Source organism: Myotis myotis, unplaced genomic scaffold (genome assembly GCF_014108235.1).
Source record: "Myotis myotis isolate mMyoMyo1 unplaced genomic scaffold, mMyoMyo1.p scaffold_m19_p_18, whole genome shotgun sequence".
In the NCBI taxonomy this organism is placed as follows: Eukaryota; Metazoa; Chordata; class Mammalia; order Chiroptera; family Vespertilionidae; genus Myotis; species Myotis myotis.
The window spans coordinates 28,392,294-28,408,295 of NW_023416322.1; the positions used below are offsets into that span (position 1 = coordinate 28,392,294).

At 57.7% G+C, this 16,002-nt stretch overlaps 1 protein-coding gene across 1 annotated transcript; it reads right to left on the minus strand.

Moving 5' to 3' along the window:
• Positions 1-25: 25 nt before the first annotated feature.
• Positions 26-15,915, minus strand: DCST1 (DC-STAMP domain containing 1). Its single transcript, XM_036342690.1, has 16 exons — positions 15,687-15,915; positions 14,923-15,048; positions 14,781-14,855; positions 10,381-10,509; positions 9,687-9,826; positions 8,725-8,941; positions 8,490-8,633; positions 7,620-7,741; positions 6,886-7,043; positions 4,593-4,692; positions 4,363-4,458; positions 4,118-4,244; positions 3,671-3,787; positions 3,084-3,226; positions 2,804-2,917; positions 26-634 (listed from the first exon to the last, which is right to left on the minus strand). The coding sequence occupies exons 1-16, from the start codon at positions 15,745-15,747 to the stop codon at positions 383-385; spliced, it is 2,121 nt and encodes a 706-aa protein (XP_036198583.1). The 5' UTR covers positions 15,748-15,915; the 3' UTR covers positions 26-382.
• Between the last annotated feature and the right edge of the window lie 87 nt (positions 15,916-16,002).

The window sequence follows — 16,002 nt, forward strand, 5'->3', positions numbered from 1 at the left end:
CCGCAGCGGCCCCGCCCCCGGAGAGGCCCCGCCCCTCCGGGTCGCAAAGGAGTCGGTCCCGGCCCCGAACTACGCTCGCTCAGCGCAGCGCCGCCGCTTTCCTGCCGCTGTGCTGGGTGGGAGCCGAGGCCGGTCCGACCGGCTGGGGCGTCGCTTCTCCACCCGCCGCAGGTCCGGACTTCTTCTAGCAGCGTTGCTGCCTCCCGCCTCCAGTCCGCCGCCCGGCCCTGCGGCGATCGGGGCCAGTTCTCCCCGCTGCCCGCTGGGCAGCGCCCGGTTCGCTCCCGCCCGCGTACCAGATCCCTGCGGAGCGCGGGCGGCGGGAGTGTGCACGGCATTTTATTAATTAGGAAGGGCGAAGTGGGAGCGCGCAGGATCCCCTTCACTCCGCATAGGTAGCGTCATCATTGCTGTCGCTGTAGGCGGAGGAGGAGAGCTCCTCCCGGGGTGTGCAGACCGGGCAGCGCTGCCGCATGTCGTCCCAGCACGACCGGCAGTACACAGCCTCGCAGTCCGGAGTCGGGCACACGTAGGACTCGGGCGTCTCCGGGGCCTGGCACACCACACAGCGCCGGCGCAGCCAGGGGCGCAGGAAGGGGCAGCGGCGGTGCAGGATGTCCGCCAGGTCGTGGCGCTGTTGGGAAGCGAGGAGGGTGTAGAGCTAGAGAGGGAGCGAGGTGGGGAAAGGGCGGAGGGGAACTGGCCAGCACTTCTCTCCGGAAGTCTCGAGGCATGACAGTGCCCACGAGCTGGAGGAAACTGGATTGGGCAAAGACGACCCCGGAGGGCAACGGTGCTATGGAGGCGGGTCCTAGAGAGCTGCCCTCCCGCACTCCATGATGGAGAGTGGGAGGGTCCGGCTGGTGGAACTCAGTGCTTGAGTGTTGACCAATGAACCAGGAGGTCACGGTTGGATTCCCGGTCAAGGGCACATGCCCGGGTTGCGGGCTCAATCCCCAGTGAGAGGCGTGCAGGAGGCAGCAGATCAATGATTCTCATCATTGATGTTTCTCTCTCTCTCTCTCCCCCTCCCTTCCTCTCTGAAATCAATAAAAATATATTTTAAAAAAATAGAGAGTGGGAGGATGCAGCGTGGACAACAGCAGTAACCATCATTTTCATTTTCCCATCAGTCATCTTATTTGGTTCTCAGGGTGGGGCTGCAAAGTGAGGAGGACAGATAAGACGATCACTGTTGTGTTCCCCAATTTGCAAATGAGGAAGATGAGTCTCACAAAGGTGAAGTGACTTTCCCAAAGGCACACAGATCACAAACAATCAAACCTGGCTGCACCCAGGTGCCCTGGTGGGTGCCCTCTCTCCCACCCTCTCCCCACCGGCCACCTGATCAGGTCACTCTGGCTCCCAAAACTCCAAGAGCTGCACTGCCTGCCAAAGGCAGGACTCCTGGGCATGGCTTTCCTAGCCTCCCCCAACCTGGTGCCTTTCCAGCCTCTGCCCCAGCGTACCCCTTCCTGAGCTGTACCCGCCTCCTTAGACTAGCCCTGGCACTCGGCACGCCCTCTGTTTGGATTCTTAGTCTTTGCACATTCTGTTCCCTCCGCATGGAATGAATGCCCTTCACATTTCTATCTGCCCATCAAAATCCACTTTACTCAGGACCGGGTCATGGGACACAGTTTGTTATTGCTGGGTGTTTTTGTTGTTGTTGTTGTTTTTGTATCAGTCCATGTTGCGTTTCATGGGGGATAGGGGATCTGGGCACAGGAGGAAAAAGTTAAACAGACATTCTCACTTTGATGAGTTTGCTTAGGGCTGATTGAATAAGAACAAGTACCACTTGTTGCTGCTGTTGTTTTTGAATAATGTTGGGCCCTGTACTAAGAAACTGTAAGTGAATTAGCTCAATTCAGACAATAACCATGTGAGGCAGGCATGGTTTTCATCCTCATCATCTCTTTTCCACGTGAGAAAACTGATGGTTGGAGAGGTGGTCACGTGCCTAGAGTCACACGATGACAACTAACACGTGTTCAGAACTTTCTGTGTGCTTGCACCGCGACAGCAGAACTCACTTAATCCTTACCACACCCAAATGGAGTGGGTAACTCCACTTTACAGAAAATCAAGGCACAGCATTTAAGTAAGTGCTCAACATCATATAGTTGTCATAGTAATAAGGACAGGGGCCAGGATTTAAACCCAGGTCCTCTGGCACCGGAGCCCCACACCTGACCATCACTCTGTTACTAGTCTCTAGGGAGCAGGCCTGCAGATCTGTCTCCCCCCCCACCCCCCCGCCCCTTGTTCTTCAGAGGGAGACCCAGGTCCAGTGGGGACTATGGCCAGAGTAACACAGCTTCATGAGGGAGTGTGGACTGGAGCCTGGTTCTTCCGACTCAATGAGCTTTCCATATACCACGCGCCCTTCATGAGGCCTCCCTGGCCCCCAGCCCCCACCTCCCTGGCCTCCTATGGACTGCCCCGAGCTTCTGGTCTGCAGGCCTCTCAGCAGGCCCTGTAGCTTTGCCGTGGTCCCTGGTTTCTGATGAACCCCTCTTGCTTTCCTTCGATCAGCCTGTATCACATCTTATTCCCCCTTTCTGCCTGCTTCCTGCTGGTCCTCTGAGGAGCTCAGGCTGGGCTGACGTCTGGGGCTCAGAGATGGACACAGCCCTGACGTCCAGGAGCAGATGACCAGGCCCCTTGGCATGAATCATGTCTGAACTCACGGAGCTCCCAGAGGCCTGGAGCCTGGTGGGGGCTGGGAAGGGGGAAGCCCTTCCTTCGGGGTTCTCAGGCCCAGCCGGGAGCCACAGCACGCAGGCCTGGCCTGACTTACTCGGCCTCTCTGCTCTCGCGCCTGCCTCACGATGGCCGCCCTCCTCAGTTTGGTGAAGGCCGCTCTTTTCCTCAGGAGCTCATTGTAGAAGAACAGGATCCGCTGCTTCTCTCGCTGGGCCAGGAGGAGAGGGTCAGGGCCAGCGCCGGGGGAGCTGCGGCGGCTGGTGTGTGTGTGTGTGTGTGTGTGTGTGTGTGTGTGTGTGTGTGTGTGTGCGCGCTGCCCGGAGGGGTGGGGAGGTCAGGGGAGAGGCCAGGGTGCACCTTGGGGAAGTAGAAACCTTGGGGAAGTAGAAGGCTGCGATGACCCTCCGGAGCCGGTAGCCGAAAGCCTGGAGCAGACAGAGACACACTAGCAGGCCGGTGGGGAGTCCAGTCTTTGCGTAGGCTCCGGCGCTCAGGCGCACGGGCTGAGGCAGGCAGGCTGGGGGCGGGGAGGCCTGTCAAGGGTCTGGCTGTCTGGCCGCTGAGGGACAGGGCAGCCCTGGCTGAATTCCCACCCCAGTGAGGGCGCGGGTTAGGTCTGAAACCTTGCTGGACTCCTGCTTCCCCCGCCCCCTGAAGAACTGGGCCATCAAGGGCCCAGGTGGCTATGTGCTCACCACAGCGCAGATGTAGACCATTTCCATCGGGGGCAGGAAGTTCTGTGGGACCCTCTAGCCCTAAGGCCCAGCCCCCAGGCTCCTCTGACCCAAGTCTGTCATCCTCCAACTCTTCAAGTTGGACCTGATGTTTCCTGCTCTGGTTCCCCAACCCAATCAGTCTCCTCTCACCCCATCTCTCCCCACCAAGGCCCAGTCCCCCACTTGTGGCCTTGGCCGCCCCTCAGCCCTCCACTCCTCTGCTCCCAAATCTCAGCATCACTCACGCATGTTGTTTGATTCCACCACCATCTCCGAGGAGGTGTTCAGGGCCCCGATGGTTTTCCGAAGAAGCCGGGCAATCAGGGAGTCCCCCCCAACTTTCACCTCCAGTTTATGACTGCCTGAGGCAAAGATCCAGGGTTGTGGGGTGGGGGTTGGGGGATGGGGGATGATGTAGGGGTTAGGTGAGGAGTTGGAGTTAAGGGGATGAGGAGAGGTCCAAGCTCAGAAACACTTCTCAGGTGCACAGTCCACCCCTTTACTGAGTGCCAAGCCCTTTCTCTTGTGGATGTAAAGGGGCTGGAAACCGAGGGCCCCGGGAACAGCTGTCAGGTGGCAGGGCTCAGATATGACCCTGAGGAGGACAGAAAGGGGCTGAGACCCAGAGGCGGAGACAAAATGGGAAGAATCGGGGTGGGTGGCTGCACAGGGCGGTGTCGGGGCGCGCTCACTGCGGAAGGAGTATTGCAGGAAGGAGTGGCGGCGGATGGTGTCGAAGATGGAGTAGAGGGCCCAGTCCAGCCCACACAGCACCAGGAGCAGCAGCAGAACCGGCAGTGTCTCCAGCAGCTCCCTGACCTGCCAGGAGCAGGAGGGGTGGAGCGGGGCACCCACCTGCCCCGGCATGGCGCCCTCTCGAGGCCTTTGCCCTCCACTCTCAGATCTGTGCCTCTCGTGGCCGCCCTGCCATCCTCACCACATTTCTCATTTCTGAGGCCTGGATGGTGGGGTCGAAGGGGAAGATGACCGTCTTCTTCTCAGCTTTGCGGAGCGGCAGCAGAGTCCGTTTGCCCTGGAAAAAGGTGCCCACACCGCGAGGAACACCAAGGACCGTCTCCCCCCTTACCCCCCTGCCCTCCCGGAGCGCGAAGCCACAGGGCAGCTAGCGGCGCACCCGCACCCTCGGGTGAGGCTGGGCCCACTCACCAGCTTCTTCCTGCGCTCATCGATCTGGCAGAAGTAGGTGCTGATGTAGATGTTGTCAAAGCGAATGTCCCCGTTATAGCTGTCCACGTAGGAGAAGGACCTGCGGAGGAGGATGTCTCCCTCTCTCTGCAGCCCTGGGCTTCCTTAGGCACAGCCACTCCACCAGCCGGCCACTGAGCGTCATCCGCTTCCCAGGAGAAGCCCTGCCCTGCCTGTCAGGCGCAGTGAAGGCGCCCGCACCAGCGAGGGGGCGGGGTGGGGGTGGGGAGGGAGATGTCCCAGGCGTGGATCTCGCAGGATGAATAGCAAGCAGAGGAACAGCAAGAGCAAAGGCACAGAGTGGGGGGTGGGAGGGGGGGAGACCCGGCAAGGTTTCAGGAGCCACCTGATCCATTATGACTCCCACATTCACCGCCGGAGTCCTCGCCTCTCGGCTGAGCCTGAAAAACATCTCCTGGAGGTTCCTTCCCCTCTGACACACCCCTGGGTTCAGCGGTGGTTTCTGTGTGTGTGTGTGTGTGTGTGTGTGTATGTGTGTGTGTGTGTTGGGGGGGGGTAGGTGTGTGTGTGCATGTGTAACTCTCCTCTGTGTGTCTCCCATGGCCCCACATAAAGCTTCCATTTCTAAGGAAAAAAATGTTAATTGTTGAGAATGTGTTTGAGCCCCAGCCGGTTTGGCTCAGTGGATAGAGCATCGGCCTGCAGACTGTAGGGTCCCGGGTTCGATTTCCGTCAAGGGCACATGCCTGGGTTCCATCCCCAGTAGGGGGCCTGCAGGAGGCAGCCGATCAATGATTCTCTCTCATCATTGATGTTTCTCTCTCTCCCTCCCTCTCCCTTCCTCTCTGAAATCAATAAAAATACTTTAAAAAAATAAAATGTGTTTGAAACTATAAAATGACAGTAAATAATCTCTGTACGCCGTGAAACGTAACTGCCAACGCTGTTGGTCCTGGGGCCTTGTCATAATCCATACCTTTCCCTTTAAAGTAGAACTGACTGTAAATGCAAAGAAAGATGGTGAGCGCCCCCTTGTGGAGGAACCTCTCGCTACTCGGCAGAGGCCTCGGGAGCCTGGGCCCCGCCCTGTGCCCAACGCTGCCCCTGCCGGGAGTGACCTCACCCAGGTTGAAAGCCTGGAAGTGCCTTTTGACTCTGTGCCTCCTTCCTCCCCTCCCCTCCCCAAGCTCTGAGGCCTGGACACCTTTCCCTTTTAGGGCCTTCTCAGGCCGACTTCCTGCCACGCCCCAGTCCGGCCAGGCTCCCTAACCTCTGACCCACCTTGGACTCCTGCCTTCAGACTGTCCCCGTCCATCCTGCAACCGCCCCCAGGGCTTTCCAGACTGTCTGGCCAAGCCCACTCCAGCCGAGCCCTCTGCCCTCCACATCCCACAGATGCCAGGATCCTTGCCCACGAGACACCCTCTCTCTCCTTGACCATGGCTCCCCATCGGCTGCCTTTTGAAGCCCATTTATAGCTCTTGCAGGGGCACCTCCTCGGCTCCCACACCCGTCCCACAGCCCTCAATGGCCTCTGTCTCTCGGATGCCTCTCTTGTCTGCCCTCCACCATGAGCTTCTTGAGGGTGGGGATGTGGCCCATTCATCTTTGTCCTCTCACAGGCACACACAGAACCCCTCACTGGCGTCGCTCTGGGCTCTACAAACAAGGGCAGACGGAGCAGGAGCCCCTGTGGCTGTCCCTGCCCAGCCCCTGCCCATCTCCAGCCTTTGGGGGTGGAGACAGGAAACAGAGGGTCCAGAGGTCAGTAGGGGACGGAGAGCAAGGCCCAGGGCAGCCCGGCTGGATGCCAGGCTGGGTGGGGTTGAGGACTTTGGTCCAAATGGAGGGAAAGTAGCTGCCAACACAGCAGGCGGGAGAAAATGAAAGCAGAATTGGACGATAAAAATGGCACAAAGTCAGAGCCAAGGGGAATATGAAGGGCAAGAAAAAAATCAGAAGTCAAAGCGAAAAGTAAAAACGTCAGCATCGGGATAAAGGCTGGAAGGAGCTGGATAGATGGAGACGGGCGCCCTTCTGGGGCGGCAGGAACACGGGCGATGTTCCTTCTGACAAAAAGGAACGTCTCCTTTAACTCTGTGTAAACAACTCACCCCACTCTAGGAAAGGCAGAGCTAAGGGCACAAGGACACGCACATTCAGAGTCGGAGGTGGGCCTGATGGTCCGTTCTCCCAGCCTCCGCCCCCCCACCCCGCCCCCGGGGCAGGCTCACCTCCAGAGCTGAGGAAGGGGCTTTGGGAACGGGGGGGGGGGGGGGGGGGGCGGGCTCACGCGTGGAGGACGATCAGGAAGGTGCAGGAGAGCAGCAGGTGCAGCAGCCCCAGGGCCCACTCCAGCTGGGCCTCCTGGCGCCTCACGTAGTCCCGCACCTCGGTGCTCACGTGCTCCCAGCTGGTGTTGAGGCCCAGCAGCCCGGCCTGCTTCTCCTCCTGCGGGAGGCACAGCTGCAGGCCCTCCAGGCTTCCCACCACCCGGAGTCCCTTTCCTCTCTGCTCTCCTGGAATTCTCTTTCCCAGGAACAAGGCCTGAGTGCCCCCACTTTCACCTGCCTGTACCCATCCCCGCCATTAATGAAGTTAGTCGCTATTCATGGAGCCACTCCTGTTTGCCAGGCGCAGCCTCTCCGTGGCGTCTCTCCCCGGCGCCCCACTCATGTCGTGTCCCCTGGCTTGTCGTGGGACCTGGGGGAGCTGCTGCCGCCTTCTGCCCAACACCCTCCTGGACATAGGCTTGCTCCCCTGCGTCTACGGGAGCGGGCACGTCTCACCCTTGGTTGACCGTCCATCCCAACGCCGGGTCCATGCGCACCACAGGCTCAGCCTGTCCCTCTCCTATCACCCGGCACCAATGCTGTTCCCCTCCTGCCCCCTCCCCACGCCCAGTGACCTCTTTCCTATGCCCCCCGCCCCCCGCACTTGCCCTACCTCGGGTCCTCTTCCCTGGGCCCCCCTCCCACTCCCTACCCCCCCACCCCTCCCCCATTCCAAAATGCCCCTGCCTCCTACCTTGAGGTTAATCGTGGCTGAAAAGTCCCCGCCCAGCCCATGAATGGACTGGTTGACAGAGTCGTACGTCTGCCCGAAGTTGCCTTCCACTGGGATGCGACTGCGGCACCAAATTTCCATCGCTGGGGGGCAGCGGGGCCAGGTTAGGGGCCGCCTCCCGTGCCCAGCCTCCAGGCTTCCCTTCCGGTGATCCTCTCCATCTGCTTTCTGCCTCCCTGCCCGCGGCATCCTCCCACCTGGAGTCTATTTCCTCTCTGCTCTCCTTGAATTCTTTTTCCCAGGAGCAGGGTCCGATGCCCCCTTTCTTCCCCTGTCTATAACCAGACCAACTATTAATAAAGTTAGTCCATATTCATAGAGCAGCTGCTCCGTTCGCCAGCTCTGCTATCTTCTTCACAAGTGTTCGCTCCTGAAACCAGCGGTTGTCAACCTGTGGGTCGAGACCCCTTGGGCGGTCGAACGACCCTTTCACAGGGGTCGCCTAAGACCATCCTGCATATCAGATATTGACATGACGATTCATCACAGTAGCAACATGACTGTTATGAAGTAGCAACAAAAATAATTGTATGGTTGGGTCACAACGCGAGGAACTGTATTCAAAGGGCCAGAAGGTTGAGAACCACTGCCTTAAATCCTCAAAAACTGGACGGGATAAGCACTATTATGATGCCCATCTTTCAGCTGAAAAGACAGCGCAGAGCGTGGCTGTAACTTACCCTGGGGAGTGGAAGGGCTGCTCTGAGCGGGCTGTGTCCTCAGAGCCTAAAGCCTCCCGCCTCACTGCTTCCTGCCCCACACTTACCCAACGCATCCCAAGGACTCAGCCCCCTACCCCGGTACTCCCCACCCTCCTTCCCCTGGGCTGACCCTTGGCAATGCCACAGAAGAACTTGAACTTCATGGGCAGGCAGAGCAGGTGGTTGAGGAGCGGGACCCGGATGCGTTGCATGCACTGTTCGTGCTTTTTGTCAAACCAGCGGCGGCAGCTGAGTATGGCCTTGTTCACCACGTCTGTGGGCAGGGGCAAGGGCTGTCTGAGACCCCCACACCCTGAGCTGGAGCCCCGGCCCCATGGCCTGCCCCACCTGGGGACACCCCTCACAGGAGCAACGAAGCTTGGTCTTCAGCTCGTACATCTTCTGTGTGGAGAGGTGGGGTCTGAAGGCCATGGCTCGGCGGGTCCTCAGCCCTTGGGCTGTCTCTTCCAAGTCCGTGGCATCCTCGGGTGTGTAGCCAGTCTCACTGTTCACCTGGGCATCCAGGTCCCCGAAGGACTTGGAGATGTTTTGAGTCTCGGCTCTCAGTGACTTTTTGCTGCCCTGGGGGTACGAGGGTTGGAGAGGGTCAGAGACAGGGGCTTAGAGCTTCTGCTGCCCAACAGCCTCTCCTCCCCGCATTAGCCGAGCTTTGGGCTCTTTCCGCAGGCCCGCAGGAGCCTAGGCCCTGAGGTAGATTCTCACCTTAACTTCACTGGTTACAGTCCCCGGAGCCCTCTCCTCTCCCCAGATGCCTCTGCTTTGCTCACCTCCCAGGCTCCCAGCGCCTCCTCAGGCCTCCAGGTCCTTGCTAGTTAGGGAAGGGCTCCCCAGGTCCTTGGACTACACCCCACATCACCCATCTCTCAGCCCTATGCTGTCTCAATGTCCCAACTCCCAAGCCCCTCAACCCCTATCTCCCCAGCTCAACGCTCCAATCCCCCCAAACCCCAGTCTCCAAAACCCAATGCTCTGTATCTCCTGGTCTTCAACGCTTCCAAATCCTCACGGCCAAGGCCCCCAACGCCCTGACGTTCTAGTTCAGCTGCCCAACCAACCTCCCACTTCGGGGTTTGGAAATGTGTGTGTGGCAAGGCATGTCCCCATGACTAGGGGCGGGGGCTCTCTTGGCATTTCGTGCCCAGGGACCAGGGCACATCCTGCAATGTTTGGAGACAGTCCTGGAAAAAACAATGCCAGCAGCACCCCCAGGGGGAAAGTGCAAATTCAGGGTCACCACTCCCAGCTCAAGTCACCCAGGCCCCTGGAAATAGGGGCCCCCCCGGCCCTGCCCGTGAAGGGCCCTGACCAGCAGGTCCTTGAACACGGCTCGCAGCGGGGCAGTGGAGACGCGCCAGGCCGCGCGCGTGTTGTTGATCTGCAGCTCCACCGTGCAGCCCAGCGAGGCTACCACCTCGTTGAGGTTGTATCGCAGGTTGGCCACCGGTCCTGGGGGGAGAAGCCCCGCTGAGTCATTCCCTCTAGGACAGCGGTTCTCAACCTGCGGGTCGCGACCCCTTGGGCGGTCGGATGACCCTTTCACAGGGGCCGCCTGAGACCATCCTGCATATCAGATATTGACATGACGATTCATCACAGTAGCAACATTGCAGTTATGAAGTAGCAACGAAAATAATTGTATGGTTGGGTCACCACATGAGGAACTGTATTGAAAGGGCCAGAAGGTTGAGAACCGCTGCTCTGGAGCTAAGTCACTTTCTTAAGCCCACCCCTCGCTCCCACACTGCATGCAGTGACCGCCTTCCAGGACTGAATCTGACGGCCCCGCAGCCCTGAGAGGCCCTCTCATTCGGCCCCTGGCTTTTCCGCCTGTCAGCCAAGGAGCCCCGAGATGGGAGGAACGCTCTCAGGGACACACGGCACATGGCCGCAGCTGGGATTCGGTTCCCACCCTTTCTCCTCCTCCAGGCCTGGCTCCCATGGGGTGTCCCACCCAGGTCACTGCTTCAGCAGCACTAACTGGTAGCCAGGGGCACACTCACCCTCATAGATGGCGGCCAAGGCGTAGCCCAACGCAAAGAGCCTGCCCTCTTTGCCCAGCATTTTGGGGATTAGCAGGAGGCTGGCACAACGGATATGAGGGGAGGTCCCCCAGCCCACGGCCCCGGAGCCTGTAAGGGAGGTGGTAAGGCAGAGCGAGGAAGCTGGTTAGGCTACCAGGTTTACCAGAGGCCCCCCCATCCCCCCAGAACCCTTCTAGATCACCACCATCCTGCTCTTGTCCCCATTTACACGGACTCAGATAGGCCTTCCAGGCCACTCATTACTTCACTTCTCCCACAGCCATTTACAGAGCTCAGCTGAGTGCCCGTCCCTGGAGGGCTGGGAGAGACGGAAAAGCCATGGCTGGTGACGACTTCGTGTGTGTCCACGAGTGAGTGTTTGTGTTAGGGAAGGGGCCACTAGCTCCTATCTCCAGGTTGCGTTCTCTCTTACCCTAGGTCCCTAATTGAGCCCTTAAGCATGTACCTCCTGGTATGTTTCAGCAGTTTCCCATGTGTCTCCCTGTGGTCTATGAAAGGAGACAGTGAGTTCCTTGAAGCTCATAATCCAGGGAGAGAGACAGACGAGTAAACAGATGACTACAGGGCGACGTGCTCAGTGCTCAGGGAGGCGCTTATACAGACCCGTGGGAGCAAAGGAGGGAGTGGGCACTTCTGCAGGGAGGGGTGGGGCCGAGAAGCTGGACAAAGGAGGTGATGTGTCAGCTGGGCCTGGGAGATGAGTAACTGCTGTTAGAAGGCACGGACGGCATTCCAGGCCACAGGAACAGCACCAGCTGGTCAGGGGACCGAGGAGATTGCTGTGTGGATAGAGTGTTCATCCCAGGGTCGCCAAAGCAAATCCCGAGCCTACGCCTCACTCCCTTTCCACTGCCCCCAGAGAGTCCCCGTCACCTCTCGCTGGACTAACTGGCCTCCTACTCCCTCTCTTGCTAAGCTACACTTCGATTTCACACGGCAGCCAGAGTGATCTCGTAAAAACATAAATCAGATCACGTCCCCTTTCTGCTTCAAACCATCCGGTGACTCTCTACCACACTTGTAATCAAATCCAAATCCCTCAACAGGGTCTACAGACTCGTGATCTGGCCTCTGCCTCCCTCCCGACGTGATTTCATGCTACTCAGCCCTTCACCCACCATGTCCACCCTCACAGACCTTGCTGCTGTTTCTAGAACACGCCCAGCTCATCCCTCCTCTCTGGTCTTTGCCCTGGCTGTCCTCCCAGCCAGGAGCGCTCCTCCCCTTAGTCTTCACCTGTCTGGCACCACCTAGTCATACAGGTTTGCTGCAAACCCTATCGGGTGCCACCCAACCGTTTGTTCTGCTTTCTTTCTTGCTAATATAACTTGAGTTTTGTTCTACGGCCTGTCCATGCCCTGACCCCTGGGAGTGAATCTGGGTTTGTCTAATCCAATTGTGGTAAAACAGAACATTGAAGGGGCTTTTCCTGTGGCCTTGGCCTTTTGACCAAAGACTCAAGCTGAGGACGATAGTTGATAGAGTTGAGCGTTGCCCTACATTCTAAAGAGAGCCCCATGGCCTGGCTGGCGTGGCTCAGTGGTTGAGCGCCAACCTCTGAACCAGGAGGTCACAGTTCGACTCCTGGTCAGGGCACATGCCTGGGTTGTGGGCTCGATCCCCAGTGTGGGGCGTGCAGGAGACAGCCAATGATTCTCTCTCACCACTGATGTTTCTATCTCTCTCTCCCTCTCCCTTCCTCTCTGAAATCAATAATAAATATTTTAAAAAGAGAGAGTGCCCGATGGAGGTGCCAACCCCTTCTCTAGACTCCCAAAGAGCAAAGCTAGTCTCTCACCCCTCCACCCCAACCAGCCTGTACAAAGACAAGACCAGAAATGTGAATTTTCTGGAAGTGGAGAGAAACGGTTGGAGTAGGCAGCCATTGGAGGCGAGTCTGTGAAGAGAACGGGCACTCGCTTCCCCATGTTGAGTGAGAGGCTCCAAGAGAACCCTGTAGAGACTGGTGCTTCGAGAAGGGGAACCTGGTCATCTGTCCGGGGCTAGCCTCCTGCTGAGCTGCAGAACCGGGGCTGCCCAGAGCCCAGAGCCCAGCGCCCAGGGAGCGTTCATGGAGTGAGAGTGGCACGCGCTCCATGGCAGAGAGAGCCGCTGCAAGGTGCCCTACTCTCCCAGTCTGGCAGGGCTCGCAGTGGGCATTTCCTCTGGGACAACAGGCCGTGCTGGAAGGGAGCAGGCCGCCAGTCACCTGTGAGGCTCCCCCTCCGAAAGGGCGCCTGCCTGTGGGAGGCATCACAAGCAGAGGCCGTGGGCCGCCTGCAGGAGCTGTGGGCAGCTTCACCCGAGGTCGGCCAAGTGGAACTGCCCTCAGCAGTGACCTGGGCTCTGCAAGGCCCACTCAGAGCCTCCAAGGAGACAATAAACGTGAGGGCCTGCCACACAGAGGAATTACAACAGTCCCGGTGACCAGACTTTTGTCCCTTTTCCTCTAATTCTTCTAATCCCTGACATCAGAACAACCAGAGGGGAAGAAAGCGGAGAAAAAAGTCAAGGATTGGCCGTGCCCCCTTCTCCACTACAGGACCCCACCAGGGGTCAGGCCTGAGCTGAGCAGGCAGGGTGGGAAGGAGGGAGCGGGCTGGAGCAGGAACTGAGATGGAAATGTTGATATAGTAGAATGAATGGGTCTCTTAAAAATAGTCATAATTACTGAAGCAGGACGAGGGCTTCTAAATGAAAGCAGCCAGAAAGCTAAGGGTCTCCGTGAGAGGTCGTCAGCAACGGAACAGGTTTGAATGCAGTGATTAGAGAAGAGCAGCTTCCTGTTGGTGTCCCATAGAGAGGCGTTCATTCAGCAAGCTGGTGGGGATGCCAGTTCTGTGCTCCTCCCCTGGGACAGGCTTAGAGAGGGCCTGTGCTGCTCAGTGCTGACCAATGAGACGAGAGGGGAGCTGGCTTGGGGGGGGGGGGGCGGTTACAGGAAAGTTCTCCTTGTTCTTAGGGGCATGTACCTCTGTTGCAAGCTTGATCCCCAGCCCCTGGCTGGAGCACATGTGAGAGGCAACCAACTGATGTGTCTCTCTCGCATCAATGTTTCTCTCTCTCTCTCTCTCTCCCCCCCTCCCCCCTTTTCTTCCACTCTCTCTACAAATCAATGGAAAAATATCCTTGGGTGAGGATTAAAAAAAAGAGAGAGATGAAAGGAATCTGGGTCCTTGGTGGGTTTACTAAGCTGCTGAATTATACAAACTCCAAATTCCACTCTAACTTGAAACTTATTATCTATATATGTAAAAGGCTAATATGCAAAGTGTCCCCTCAGGAGTTTGACCAGAGACCAGGAGTTTGCTCGCTGACCACCAGGGGGCGGTGCAGAACAAAGGAAGGCCCTGGTCCACAGCTGGCAGCCACGGAAGGAAGGCCCCAGCCTGCAGCTGGAAGGCCCCAATCGGCCCTGATCCCCAGCCAGGCCTAGGGACCCTATCCATGCACAAATTTCATGCACCGGGCCTCTAGTATGAGATAATAAACTTTTTATTATGGTTAAACCATTTTTAGGTGGGCTTTCTTTTCTCACAGCCCAACAGCTCCTGATATTACAATGTCACCTTCTCTGAGAAACCTTCCCTGACTACTCAAGCTAGGTAGCTCCCCAGCCCCTTTCCATCATATTCCCCTGGTTAACTTTTTTTTTAAAAAAAATATGCGTTTTAAAATTGATTTTAGAGAGAGGGAGGGAGAGAGATAGAGAGAGAGAAACATCAATGAGAGAGAAACATTGATCTGCTGCCTCCTGCACACCCCCTACTGGGGATCGAGTCCGAAACCTGAGGATGTGCCCTAACAGGGAATCCAACCGGTGACCTCTTTTCATGGGTCAACACTCACCCATCGAGCCACACCTGGGCCTGGTGAACTGTTTTTCATACCACTTGTCACTATCAGAAATGCTCTTGCTTATTTCTTGTCCATTTAATGCCTAACTCTCTCCACCAGAATGTAAACTCCGAAACAGCTGCTTGCCAATCTTGTTCATTGCTGAATTCTCAGCAGGTGCACAGTTAGTGCTGAATGAATGACCTGAACTTATCCAGAGGGGCAAGACACAAGGCCAGAGAGGTGAGGAGAGATGGGGCTTAGGAAGGGTCATGGGGTTGGGACTGTAGCATGAGGGTCATGGGGAGTCCTTCCGATTGGGGAGACCCCTAAAGGGAAAGGACTGTGTCTCCTACAGACTGGGGCCTCCTCCCGCTGGGTCTCGCCTCAAAGGCCAAGGCAAGGCTGAGGCCACAGCCTTTGGGTACAGAAGAAACAAGCTCAGGCTCCTTCCTGGGGACCCCGGATGGGGCCGTGTTCCTCAGGTCTCCTGGGTGCCCTGCCCTTGCCCCCGCACTAACCCGCTAGGCCGTACAGTATCATCGTCTTCTGTTCTTCGTAGAGGTTCATAGGGCTCACCAGGAGCTGAAAGAGACCTGAGGGGACAGAGTCAAAACCAAGATCAAAAGATGGGCCGCCCCCTCCCCGCTGCTCCGCACTCACCTATGGCCAGGAGCCCCCCAGCGCCTGCCCCCAGCAGGACAGCGGTGACCGGAAACTCGCCGGGCTGGCGCCACAGGAATCGGCTACAGCAGGTGGGCAGTGCCCAGCTCAGGAGCCTCTGCACCGCTGAGGGGCCAAAGAGTTGAGCCCATCAGAGCCAACACCTGGCTCTTCTGACCAGGATGCGGTTCATTAGAGTAAGGGCTTGTGGGGGGGCCAGAGCAGAGGTTCTCAACCTGTGGGTCGCGACCCCTTTGGAGGTCGAACGACCCTTTCACAGGGGTCGCCTAAGACCATTGGAAAACACATCTATAATTACATATTGTTTTTGTGATTAATCGTTATGCTTTCATTATGTTCAATTTGTAACAATGAAAATACATCCTGCATATCAGATATTTACATGACGATTCATAACCGTAGCAAAATTACAGTTATGAAGTAGCAACGAAAATAATTTTATGGTTGGGGGTCACCACAACATGAGGAACTGTATTAAAGGGGGTCGCGGCATTAGGAAGGTTGAGAACCACTGGGCTGGAGGCTGGGGGAGCCTGGAGGAAGGTGGCAGGGACTGGAGGGGTCCTGAAGGAAGTGGGGCAGACATGAGGGGGGGGAGAAGGAAGGGCTCTCCTGAAGGAGGGGTACTGAATGAGAGGGGTAGGGACCCCAAAGCGCAGGGGAGGGGGTCGTGGAGGAGAGACTGGATGAGAGAATTGGGGGCTGGAGGCGCCAGGAAGGGTGATGCCCGACGACTGACTCACTGGTGTGGGGCTGTCTCCTCCGCTGCCCTTTCGGTCGGTCCTGGTGGACTCTGGTGTCCATGTCCGCTCTGGGGAGCCCTCTCTCACTCAGAGGTCTCCTCAAGGATGCTCTGGGTGTGAGGTTCTGCTCCCGTCTCCTCGGCCTCGCCCACACCTGCCTGAGGTCTGTCTTCCAGTCCCCCCTCTGCCCTGAGACGTGGGGATTAGAGACCCCAACACCCACAGTGACAGCCCCGGAACCTCAGAACACGCGAGGCATTCCGTGACTCCCCCGAGCCACAGAACCTGGTGGGCGTCTCCTGGAGACGGCAGACAC

Bases quoted from the DNA above. Each gene is read 5' to 3' on its own strand.
- DCST1 (XM_036342690.1), bottom strand. From the start codon at position 15,747: ATGGACACCAGAGTCCACCAGGACCGACCGAAAGGGCAGCGGAGGAGA. The intron at 10,510-14,780 runs GTTAGTGCGGGG...CCTCCCTTACAG, and splicing joins GATACTGTACGGCCTAGCGG to GCTCCGGGGCCGTGGGCTGG. The intron at 8,942-9,686 runs GTCAGGGCCCTT...TCGTACCCCCAG, and splicing joins CCGTGTTCAAGGACCTGCTG to GGCAGCAAAAAGTCACTGAG.